Source organism: Melanerpes formicivorus, unplaced genomic scaffold (assembly GCF_026170545.1).
Source record: "Melanerpes formicivorus ecotype bairdi unplaced genomic scaffold, bMelFor1.0.p_v2 SCAF_31, whole genome shotgun sequence".
NCBI classification, from domain to species: Eukaryota; Metazoa; Chordata; class Aves; order Piciformes; family Picidae; genus Melanerpes; species Melanerpes formicivorus.
Genome location: NW_027142383.1, coordinates 1309540 through 1322094, shown reverse-complemented (window position 1 = coordinate 1322094; position 12555 = coordinate 1309540). Strand labels below are relative to the sequence as shown.

General features: G+C 54.8%; 1 protein-coding gene across 3 annotated transcripts; it reads right to left on the bottom strand.

Moving 5' to 3' along the window:
- Positions 1–6018: 6018 nt before the first annotated feature.
- Positions 6019–11353, bottom strand: LOC137449658 (E3 ubiquitin-protein ligase TRIM35-like). Of its 3 annotated transcripts, none has more exons than XM_068155378.1 (7): positions 11233–11353; positions 10124–10523; positions 9299–9394; positions 8716–8946; positions 8545–8567; positions 7948–8069; positions 6019–7022 (listed from the first exon to the last, which is right to left on the bottom strand). In XM_068155378.1, the coding sequence occupies exons 2-7, from the start codon at positions 10517–10519 to the stop codon at positions 6457–6459; spliced, it is 1434 nt and encodes a 477-aa protein (XP_068011479.1). In that variant the 5' UTR covers positions 10520–10523; positions 11233–11353; the 3' UTR covers positions 6019–6456. The 3 variants fall into 3 exon arrangements, with proteins under 3 accessions (XP_068011479.1, XP_068011481.1, XP_068011480.1); XM_068155380.1 differs by having other exon boundaries at positions 10133–10523; positions 11233–11352; XM_068155379.1 differs by lacking the exon at positions 11233–11353 and adding an exon at positions 11007–11189.
- Positions 11354–12555: the final 1202 nt, after the last annotated feature.

The following is a 12555-nucleotide window of genomic DNA, read 5'->3' as shown; positions in this document are numbered from 1 at the left end:
GTCCCTTTACATGGGGGGGGGATATGGGGGTGCTGAGGTGGGGGTGGGCTCAGTTGGGGTGGGGGACTTAATTGCATTCAGCTCAGTTGCATCCACACCCCCTTCCCCATCTATCACTCCCTTCCCCATCCATCACTCCCAACCCCGGCATGAGCAGCCAGGAACAATGTTAGAAGGAAATTAATAGTGAAATAATGATACAAAAAGATCTAATAACACAAAAAATGTAACAATGCAAACATTATAATAATACAAACAATATATTAGGATAGGATAGGATAGGATAGGATAGGATAGGATAGGATAGGATAGGATAGAATTAACCAGGTTGGAAGAGACCTTTGAGATCAAGGAGTCCAACCTATCACCCAACACCATCTAATCAACTAAACCATGGCACCAAGCACCCCAGCCAATCTCTTCCTAAACACCTCCAGTGATGGTGACTCCACCACCTCCCTGGGCAGCACATTCCAATGGCCAATCTCTCTTTCTGGGAAGAACTTCTTCCTACCATCCTGTTGGGGTTTGTTTTGAGCAAGAGGGGACTTGGGTCCCAGGAACACCTGTGCAATTCAGGCCTTGAAGAATTCTCTGTTGATAATATAGTGGTGGAGTAGGAGCTGTGAGAAAGTGCTGATTGCTTGGTATGCTGAAGTCCAGCTGCCCCTGAGAAGGGAGGCAAGCAAGATAAGGAGGAGGCGAGATCTGGGAAAGAGAGCAATTAGGCCGGACAGAAGAATTCCACAGAGTTGTGAAAACAATGATGTAACCTTTTAGAGAGAAACCAATAGTATGTTGCCAAGTGGGCATAATTATAGCAAACTGTATATAAGATGTGTCTGATGCTCAATAAAGTTGGATTCCGCTGATCACATTGATCGTATAGCGGCCCCTTCTTGCAACACCATCCAGCCTGAAACTCCCCTGGCGCAGCTTGAGACTGTGTCCTCTTGTTCTGGTGCTGGTCACCCGGGAGAAGAGACCAACCCCCACCTGGCTACAACCTCCCTTCAGGCAGTTGTAGACAGCAAGAAGGTCTCCCCTGAGCCTCCTCTTCTCCAGGCTAAGCAACTCCAGCTCCCTCAGCCTCTCCTCAGAGGGCTGTGCTCCAAACCCCTCCCCAGCTTTGTTGCCCTTCTCTGGACACCTTCCAGCAGCTCAACATCTTTCCTAAACTGCGGGGCCCAGAACTGGACACAGGACTCAAGGTGTGGCAGTGATGATGATATACTGATGATGGTATACTAATAATATAAATAATACTGATGCTAATACTGAACTAATATTATATCCTTCCAATAGCTGTAAGGATCACAGGATGTTAGGGGTTGGAAGGGATCTCTGGAGATCTTCAAGTCCGACCCCCCCTGCCAGAGCAGGACCATAGAATCCAGCACATGTCACACATGAATGCATCCAGACAGGGCTGGAAAGTCTCTAGAGAAGGAGACTCCACAACCTCTCTGGGCAGCCTGTTCCTGTGCTCTGTCACCCTCACAGTAAAGAAGTTCCTCCTCATGGTGAGGTGGAACCTCCTGTGCTGTAGTTTCCATCCTTGTCCTGTCACAGGGCACAAGTGAGCAGAGGCTGTCCCTGTCCCTTCTTTCCTGACACCCAACCCTCAGATATTTATAGACATTGATTAGATGCCCTCTCAGTCTTCTCTCTAGCTTGGAGAAGGTCCTGCCAGCAGTACCCACCATATCCCAGGTTGGTTCTCAGGGTCAGGGAAGGCTGTGTTGGCTACTAAGGAGGCTCCCACACAAACCCCACCTGTCCCTTATCAGAGCTCCCCTCAACTTCATCCTTCAGTGAATCCTGGGTTCAGTTTTGGGCTCCTCACAACAAGAAGGACTTTGAGGGGCTGGAGCATGTCCAACAAAGAGCAAGAAAGCTGGTGAAGGGTTTGGAGCACGTGTCTTGCGAGGAGAGGCTGAGAGAACTGGGGTCGTTCAGAGGAAAGGAGGCTCAAGGGAGAATTCACTCTCTACAGCTCCCTGAAAGCACGTTGGAGTGAGGTGGGGCTCAGTCTCTTCCCAAGGAACAAGTGACAGGGCACAAGGAAACTGCCTTAAGTTCTGCCAGGGAAGGTTTAGGTTGGACATCATCACATTGCAGATGACACAAAGTTAGGGGCAGATGTTAGTCAATTAGAGGGTAGAAAGGCTCTGCAGAGGGACCTCGACCGACTGGAAAGATGGGCAGAGTCCAATGGGATGGCTTTCAACAAGTCCAAGTGCCGAGTGCTGCACTTTGGCTACGGCAATCCCATGCAGAGCTATAGGCTGGGGTCGGAGTGGCTGGAGAGCTCCCAAACAGAGAGGGACCTGGGTGTGCTGATCGACAGCCACCTGAATATGAGCCAGCAGTGTGCTCAGGTGGCCAGGAGGGCCAATAGCATTCTGGCCTGCATTAGGAATAGTGTGGCCAGCAGGAGCAGGGAGGTCATAGTGCCCCTGTACTCTGCTCTGGTTAGGCCGCACCTTGAGTACTGTGTCCAGTTCTGGGCTCCTCAGTTTAAGAAGGACATTGAGACACTTGAGCGTGTCCAGAGAAGGGCAACAAGGCTGGTGAGAGGCCTTGAACACAAGCCCTATGAGGAGAGGCTGAGGGAGCTGGGATTGTTTAGCCTGGAGAAGAGGAGGCTCAGGGGTGACCTTATTGCCCTCTACAACTACCTGAAGGGTGGTTGTAGCCAGGAGGGAGTTGGCCTCTTCTCCCAGGCAACCAGCACCAGAACAAGGGGACACAGTCTCAAGCTGCGCCAGGGGAGGTTCAGACTCGAGGTGAGGAGGAAGTTCTTCACCGAGCGAGTCATTCGGCATTGGAATGGGTTGCCCAGGGAGGTGGTTGAGTCATCGACCCTGGAGGCGTTCAAGGGGAGATTGGACGTGGCACTTGGTGCCATGGTCTAGTCATGGGGTCTGTGGTGTCTGGTTGGACTCGATGATCCTCGAGGTCCTTTCCAACCTAAGTGATACTGTGATACTGTGATACTGTGACATGAGGAACAATTTCTTCCTCAGAAGGGTTGCCAAGCCCTGGGACAGGCTGCCCAGGGCAGTGATGGAGTCCCCATCCCTGGAGGGGTTTAAAAGCTGTGTAGCTGTGGTGCTGGTTTAGTAGTGACCTGGCAGTGCTGGGTTAATGACTGGACTTGATGATCTTAAAGGTCTTTTGCAGCCTAAACGATTCCAGCTGTGAATAAATGCTCAGCCCCAGGGAGACATCACCCACTGCTGCAGGCTGGGTGATGAATGTCCTCCGGAGGAGAGGTCCATGCTGGTGGGAGGAGCAGCTTCACTGCCTTGGTTTCCACGTCAAGGCACTTCTTTGTGTCTGGGGCATGTGGTGAAGAGGTTATTAAATTTATTAATATGAAATATGAATTATGAAAATATAAATTTATTAATTATCAAACTATTAATAACCGATGAATCACCAACTTATATACATGTTCTAGTGCACGTTCGTGAAATAGATTCCACAACTGGCTTAGTGTTATGATTATAACGTAATTGAACTATCTATAAACCCTTTCTGTATTTATATAACGAAGGGTGCAGTTCCGCCGCTTGGCCACTAGATGGAGACTCGGCGGGACGCGGGCGGCTTCTGGCTATACACAGCAATATTATAATCTTTCTGTGCGTCAGCGCTTACTCTGCTAGACGCGGATACTTTGAACTGAGTGCTAGTGGGTGGAAAGCACGTGGACGATATTCAATTCCCTTCAGATAACAGGGATCGGTCCTGGACAGGGTCGGTCCGTGGGATCGGCCCTCAGAAGTCGGCTCGCACGGCAGGGTGGGACAACGGTGGCCGGTAGGCGGGCTCGAATGACGGAAGCAGGCGAAGCTACGGGGGTCGGCCCAACCACGGCGGTTCTCGGGGCTGATGCAAACAGCCTCGGGGAGAGAATGCGGCTGCGTTAGGCGGCGGATTCTCTTTACCAAGCTTAAAGGAACAACAGGACTCTCGTAGTGGTCCCGGGTCCGGTGCAGTATAAGCACGAACAATGCTTTGGTTTTCCCTGGGATTCACAGGGCTCAGAGCGGCACTCGGCGGCTCCTCAGAGCGGCACTCGGCGGCTCCTCTCCCGCTACGGCGGGGCTAAGCATACGTGGACTCGGTATGGATCAAGTCCCTTCTCCCCGGCAACTGGGCAGATCTTACCCTCGGGGGTTTGGTCCAGTCCTCCGGTGGCACGATGGGCTCTCCCGATCGGCACGGCCGGCTGCAGCAACGCTGAACTCCTCAGGCTCAGCGAAGGTCCTCCCTCTGGGCTTCTTCAACGATGCAGAGGCTTCCAGTATGCGTGCATGTATAACAGAAGCTAACAACAATAAGCTCAATGGCAAAGGCTGCAGCTCGAGAGTTACTCTCTCGAGCAAGCATAGAGACAAAGTAAATGAGGGGGCAACGTGTTTACCAACTGGGGTAATACTTATAGATTCCTCGAGGCTGGGCTTGACCAATGGGCACTCTCATAAGCAACTGGCTTCAGCCTATAGAAAGTGTGAAGCTAGAATTATGCCCATACGTGGTGTCAGCACGAGCGCTGCATGCGCTGGGTGCGTGCAAGCCTGGCTAATGCCTTGGCTTTTGTCTTCCTCCAGGAGGAGGGGGAACTTGCCCACATGCTGGGACAAGATTCAGTATCGGGGCATAATGTGCCTTCACCACAGGGCAATGGAATTAATCTCAGCAAAGATGCAGGTACCATTTATTGCACAAACCCCCAGTTTTAGGTTCCCTCTTTTGAGGGGGAGTGGTGGTGACAGCACCAGGGGACAGCACAGGGATGGCAATTGGATGCTCACACCGATTTTCCTCCTCTCCCCATATCCAGGGATGCTCATCTGGGCATGGATAACATCAGCTGACGTAATGAAGTTGGACACCCCACACCGCACGCCTCAGCATCTCCCTTTTGTTTTCTGCCTGCCTGCTCTTGTTACAGTATCACACAGTATCACAGTATAACTTAGGTTGGAAAGGACCTCGAGGATCATCGAGTCCAACCTATCAACACAGACCCCATGACTAGACTATGGCACCAAGTGCCACGTCCAATGTCCCCTTGAACGCCTCCAGGGTCGATGACTCAACCACCTCCCTGGGCAACCCGTTCCAATGCCGAATGACTCGCTCGGTGAAGAACTTCCTCCTCGCCTCGAGTCTAAACCTCCCCTGGCGCAGCTTGAGACTGTGTCCCCTTGTTCTGGTGCTGGTTGCCTGGGAGAAGAGGCCAACCCTTCCTGGCTACAACCACCTTTCAGGTAGTTGTAGAGGGCAATGAGATCACCCCTGAGTCTCCTCTTCTCCAGGCTAAACAATCCCAGCTCCCTCAGCCTCCCCTCATAGGGCTTGTGTTCAAGGCCCCTCCCCAGCCTTGTTGCCCTTCACTGGACACATTTGAGTGTTTCGATGTCCTTCTTAAACTGAGGGGCCCAGACCTGGACACAGTACTCAAGGTGCGGCCTAACCAAAGCAGAGTACAGGGGCACAATGACCTCCCTTCTCCTGCTGGCCACACTATTCCTAATGCAGGCCAGGATGCCATTGGCCCTCCTGGCCACCTGGGCACACTGCTGGCTCATATTCAGCTGGCTGTCGATCAGCACCCCGAGGTCCCTCTCTGTTTGGGAGCTCTCCAGCCACTCCGACCCCAGCCTGTAGCTCTGCATGGGATTGCGGTAGCCCAGATCAAGGCAGACCCAGCATGGGGTTGCAGAGGGTGGTTTTGAGCCTCCTCTCATCCCACTTCTGAGACACTTCTACTTCCAAACACCAACTTGCACATCATCACCAGACTCCTGCAGCTGGGCATTTGTGGAAAAGCCTTTCAAAGGGATAAAGTCGTGGGGAGAAGGGGGAGGAGGAAAGGGCTTGTTCATGGAATCATAGAATTGTTGGGGTTGGAAGGGACCTCAAGGATCATCCAGTTCCAATGGGAAAGGAGCTGGGGGCGGGGCAGGGGAGGGTTGGGGGGGGCACAGAAGCACAGAATCATATCAGGATAACCTTTATTAATAACTTTTTTTTAAAAAACACACTAAATAGACACTTTTATTGCTTCTTATCTTTTCTTCCTTCTTTCCTTTTCCTCTCTTTTCTTTACCTTTCTTTTCTTTTCCTCTCTTTTCTTTTCCTTTCTTTTATCTTTTCTTTTCCTCTCTTTTCTTTTCCTTTCTTTTCTTTTCCTCTCTTTTCTTTACCTTTCTTTTCTTTTCCTCTCTTTTCTTTTTCCTTTCTTTTATCTTTTCTTTTCTTTTCTTTTGGTTGCTTTGCTTTGCTTTTCATTGCTTTTCATTGCTTTTCTTGCTTTGCTTTTCTTCCTTCTTTTCTTCATTCTTTTCTTCCTTCCTTTCTTTTCCCTAAGGAAAGCTGAAGGGGGAAAAAAAAACACTTGGGGAACCCCAAATGCAGGTGAAGGTGGTGGTACCGGCGTTAAACAGAGACATCCTCCTGGACATGGACCCGGAGGGGGCAGATGCGGAGGGGCTCATGCACGGCGCCCACGGCCGTGGGCCCCACGTAGAAGTAAGGGTAGACGGCGGTGCTGAACTTCTTGTGGAAGGTGTAGATGTGGGCCCGGCGGTCGGCGTCATAGAAGGACAGCTCCCCTTCGTCACAGTCCAGCTCCACCCGGATGCGCTTGACGCTGCCCAGGGCGGTCTCCAGGCGCGTGGCGTTGGAGGCTCCGTCCATCTCGATGTCGATGCCGGGCAGGTGATAGATGTACCAGAAGCCAGAGTGAGCGTCGTGGTGGAAGGGCCACTGGGTGCCGCTGGGCGGCCGAGCCACCCCCACATGCCAGTTCGTGACGCCGCCCAGGTCCACCTCCCAGGTGTGGAAGCCGTCTAAGAAGCCCCGAGAGCCCAGGATGCAGGGGGCCGAGGTGAAGCGCTCAGGGTTCTCCACCAACATCTTGTAGCCTCTGTTGGTGATGCTGGTGAGGTCCTCTGACACCTCAAGCCAGCCCGCCGCGGAGTTGGGGTTGAAGGTGAAGGGGACTGTGGTGGGGACATGTGTGTTAGGAGTCTGGACTGCTGCAGGGATGAGCTGATGGGGGGACAGTAGCCCTGCAGGTATCCATCCATCCTTCCATCCACCCATCCTTGCATCCATCTCTCCATCCACTTGTCCTTGCATCCATCCATCCATCCATCCATCCATCCATCCATCCACCTGTCCTTGCACCCATTATTCCATCCATCCATCCATCCATCCATCCATCCACCTGTCCTTGCATCCATCCATTCATCCATCCATCCATCCATCCACCTGTCTTTGCACCTATCCTTCCATCCATCCATCCATCCATCCATCCACCTGTCCTTGCATCCATCCATCCATCCATCCATCCATCCATCCATCCTTCCATCCATCCATCCATCCATCCACCTGTCCTTGCACCTATCCTTCCTACCATCCATCCATCCATCCATCCACCTGTCTTTGCACCTATCCTTCCATCCATCCATCCATCCATCCATCCATCCATCCATCCATCCATCCCCCTGTCCTTGCATCCATCCATCCATCCATCCATCCATCCATCCATCCATCCATCCATCCTTCCATCCATCCTTCCATCCATCCATCCATCCATCTGTCCTTGCACCCATCCTTCCATCCATCCATCCATCCATCCACCTGTCCTTGCACCCATCCATCCACCCACCCACTCATCCATCCATCCATCCCCCAGCTCACCATGGAGAAACACACCCTCAAGGGTTTCCCTTCTGGGGTGCAAATGCCCCAAAGCAGCCTTTACATTCTCTACCTCCCCTCCTCGGGCCCATCAGCCACAGGCATGGCTGCTCCATGCTCCTTTTCTCTCCAGAACCCACCACCCTTGAGGCTGCCCCATGCAAAAGCTGTTTGAGCTCGTGCTGGGACAACCATCCTTTGGAGGGGGACTCAGCACCTCACCTACAGTGATGATGTTGAGCATCTTTTTCCACACGTTGTACTGCACTGAGCCCAGGTACTTGGCAACGTCAAAAAACATCCCTACAGGCATGCCCTCTCGTTCCTCAGCTGTACAGGCAATCCTTGGGTAGGGACAGAGGACAGAGATGGGTCAAGGATGGAGGAAGGCAGTGGGTTGGATCCCCTGGCACCCCATGTTTTGGCAAAGCCTTCCCCACTAACACAGTCCATCTCCTTTTGGGCTTTTCTCCACAACCCAGGAGGGTAGACACTGATGGTGGGACGATCTCAGCACCAACATCAAGGTTTTAATGCTGCCCCCAAGACCTGCGGTGCTGCTTTGTGTCTGCATGTGTGCTCCTTCACCCTGCCCAGAAGCACCAAGGGGTGCTGCCTTGGCCTTGGGGCCCTCCAGTACCACCTTCTGCTGGAGCACCCAGACCCAGAAGGGATGTGCTGGTACAGGAAGTCGCTTGGGGCAGTGACCTCACTCTGCATCCAGGCAGGAGACCCCATTCAGGGAGGGATAGTGGGGGCTCAGCCACCTCCAGCACCCTGTGCCACTCGGCATGGGATGCAGTGGGGACCAGGACTTACCTGCACTTGCGGTTCTTGCGAGCCTGCAAGAGAAGAAGACATCGAGCATCAGACCCCCACTTGTAAAGAGTCCCAGGGGCTTATAAACACCCAAAGGTTCGCCCACCACTCTGCACGAGTGGCAGGAGGGTGCCAGGGCAGAGGTGGCACCCCGTAGGGCATGGACTTTACCATGAGGAAGGTGTAGTCGTCCTCCTTGAGGTCGTTCTGGAGCTGCTTGGCTTCGTTGAGCAGGGTGTGGCAGTTCTCCAACAGCTGCTTCATCTTGCCCTCGATGAAGTCCTGCTTGTGCTGCACCTCCTCCTGCAGCTCGTCCAGCAGTGCCTGCTCCTCACTGCACAGGAAGCTGTGCAGCTTCTCAAACTCCTGCTTGATCTGCTCCCTCAGCTGCGTCACCTCCGCCTGCCCCGTGGAGGGATGTCACCACCTCCCATCAGAATCCACAGCTCCCCTGGGCTCCCCCAGCCTCCTCCTGAACTTTCCTCCTGAGCCTTCCAACCAGCTCCAGTGCTCAGGGACTCGCTAGGCTCCCACTGGGATCCTCCACTCCACAAATCAATGTCCCAGCCAGCCTCATCCCTCTGGTGCTCAATTCCTCATTGGAATCCTTCCTCCCCCCCAGCAGCGCTCCCCTCGCTCAAGGACAGAGCAGCCCAGGACAGTTCCACCCCAGAGCCAGCTGCACCTCAGGGGTGTGTGTGCACGTGTGTACACGTGTGCCAGGATCAGGCCCTACTGGGGAGGGGCCACACACCTGGTTGTGTTTCAAGATGGCCTCGTAGGCACGATGGGCGGTCCCAAAATCCTTCACTTTATCCCGCAGGGAGGTCTCCATGTTCTTCAGCTTGGCCTGTGGAGAGGAAATGCCTTCAGGAACCTCACAAGCCTATGCCCAAGTGGAAAAAGAGCACCAAACCCAGCAGGGTAAGGTTAAGCAGGATCCTCGCTCGAGTCAAGCTTTCCCCTCCTGCAGCCTGAGATCTGCCAGCGCTGGATGGGGTCAGTGTGGTGCGGGGCTGGGCAACGCGAGCCTGGGGAGCTTTGCTCCGTGGTGAATCCTCCCTTACATTTTTAAACCCTTCTGCTGGTGCACACTCAAATCCCTGCCTGTCTTGGTGCTGACAGCAGCTCCCAGGGAGGCTCAGCACCACGGGCAGATGGCCAGGCCTTGTCCAACAGCAGCACCACGTCCTCCCTGCAACATTTGAAATCTGGCTCATCCCCCACGGGTGACTCAGGGAGGCAGCAGCTGCTTTCCTGGATGGGAAACGCAGCGGGGCCTGGCACGCTGCCCAGCTGCTGGCCAGAGCCCCATCCTCTCCTACTCCTCCCCACACAGCCGTGGCCCATCCTGCCCCGCAGGGCCCGGGGTTGTGTCCCCATCCTACATCCCTTCCTCGGCTGGGCAAATTGTGCAACCACTCCCAGCCTCGAGGCACCGCTGCAACAATCAGCTGCTGCAATAACCAGCATGTCTGGGTCCAGCCCGGCCTGCCCGAGGATCAACAAGCCAAAGAAACGTGGGGACCAGCCCACCCTTCAAAACCCCTCAAAGAATCCGCCCACTCCCCTTCCCCACAGAGCAAACCGCTGGGGCAAAGCATGCCAGCTCCTTGTCCTCCAGGCAGAAGAGTTTGGCCTCTTGGTGGTGCAGGGGACAGAGGGCGGCTGCCTGGCCTCGCCGCTGTCGTTCCTCCTTGAGGATCTTCTCCACCAGGTTGTTGAGCGTGTGGTTGATGCGGAGGTCGTCCAGCGAAGAGCGCTCCTTGCACACGGGGCAGACGTGAGCGCCGTGCTCCCAGGAACGGGTCACGCAGCCCTTGCAGAAGTTGTGGCCGCAGCCCAGCGTCACGGCTTCCCGAAAAGGGTCGTAGCAGATGGGGCACAGCAGCTCTTCCTTGAAAGTGGCCGTGGGGGACGTGGTGGCAGAGGCGGGCACTAAGCTGCTGATCGAGACGCTGGCTTCCCTCTCCATGGCACTGGAGAGAGAAGCGATGGATGGAGGGAAGCCGGAGCAGGATTTCCCGAGAGCCCCAGTTGGAAAAACAGCCCCGTTCCTGATGCAATCGTTTTCCTGCCTGTGACACCCCGCAGCTCCCTCCCCGGGCAGGCACCAGCCTGAGTGACACCGGCCCGGGCCACTGGCAGCCACCAAGGGCGGGCAGGCACCGGCGAGCGTGCCGGGATGAGCCGGCAACGTGGGGAAGTGAGCCGGGGGTGGCCGGACCCTTCGAAGGTCTTGTCCCTGTGTTCGAACCCTCAGCTTCGGGGTGGTCCCCGGTACGTGACCCCCACTCCCGAGACTCTTCTCCAGTGCCACAACCCCCTCGGACTTTCCGGTGTCCGGTCTCGAAGCACCAGACCCCTTCGGGGCGGCTGTGCCACCCGGTCCCCGGACCCACTCCCCTACCCCCGGTGCTCCTCTGCTGCCCGGTGCCCCATTCTCAGTGCTGCTCCGATACCCGGATCGGGACGCTCATCCTAGGTGCCCGGACCCGGACCCTCTCAGCCATGGCAGTGCCAGTGCCCGCTGCCCCAGTCCCGGTGCTGTTCCGGTGCCCTGACCAGGGCTCGCAGTCCCGGAGCTGCTGCGGTGTCCGGACGCCGACTCCTCGGTGCCCGTGCACATGGGGTGCCCGTGCACATGGGGTGCCCAGCGCTGGATGTGCGTGTGGATGTGTGTCTTACCACTCCGAGGGCGAGTAGCAGCGCCTGGAGCGGCCTCTGCGCCGGGCAAGGCGGCGGGAGGGGGTCCGGCTGCCCGCCTGCCGGTAGTGTGGGGCTCAGCCCGTGCCGGCGGAGGTGGAGGCACCGAAGGGGCGGGACGGAGCGGGCGGGGGCCGGCCTGAAGCCTCTGGGGCGGGACCTCGCCAGGCACAGCCTCACTACCCCTCGCCCCCTCTCCGGAGGCTCTGCCGTCTACCCGCTTGTTCGCCTCCCTTTGTGATTGCAGGAGCTGGAGGTTGCTCTTTTCCCGAGTTCCCAAAAATTCCCTGAATATCGAGAGCCCTGCGGAGAAAGACCTGGGGGCGCTGGTGGGTGAAAAGCTGGATGTGAGCCGGCAATGTGTGCTCGCAGACCAGACGCCAACCGCGTCCTGGGCTGCATCCAAAGCAGTGTGGCCAGCAGGTCAAGCGAGGAGATTCTGCCCCTCTGCACTGGTAAGACCCCACCTGCAGTGCTGGGTCTAGCTCTGGGGTCTTCAGCACAGGAAAGATATGGACCTGTTGGGACAGGAGGAGGCCACAATCATGATGCAAGAGCTGGAACCCTTCTGCTGTGAGGACAGGCTGAGATTTGAAGTTGTTGTTCCGCCTGAAAAGGAGGCTCCAGGGAGACCTTATTGCTGCCTTTCAGTATTTCAAAGGGACCTACAAGCAAGATGGGGAGGATCACAGGGAGGTGGTGGAGTCACCATCACTGGAGGTGTTTAGGAAGAGACTGGATGGGGTGCTTGGTGCCATGGTTTAGTTGATTAGATGATGCTGGGTGATAAGTTGGACTCGAGGATCTCAAAGGTCTTTTCCAACCTGGTCTATTCTATTCTATTCTATTCTATTCGGCATGGGTTATTGGTGATCTGGCAGTGCTAATGGTTGGAGATGACGATCTTAAAGGTCACTTTAAACCAGAACAATTCTATGCTTCTAATCTTCTCAGCAGGGTCTGATGTGACAGGACCAGGGGAGATGGTTTTAAACAAAGAGGGGGGAAAATGATGCTTGGTCTGTGCTCCTCTGTCACATTACTGCAGGAGTCATCATGGAAATCACAGCTGTTGCCCATGACCTGGAAAGGACCACAATGATTCTAGGACACTGGCTGGCTTTTGGTTAGAATAGAATAGAATAGAATAGAATAGAATAGAATAGAATAGAATAGAATTGAATTGAATTAACCAGGTTGGAAAAGACCTTTGAGATCATCGAGTCCAGCCTATCACCCAACACCATCTGATCAACTAACCCATGGCACCAAGCACCCCATCCATTCTCTTCCTAAACACCTCCC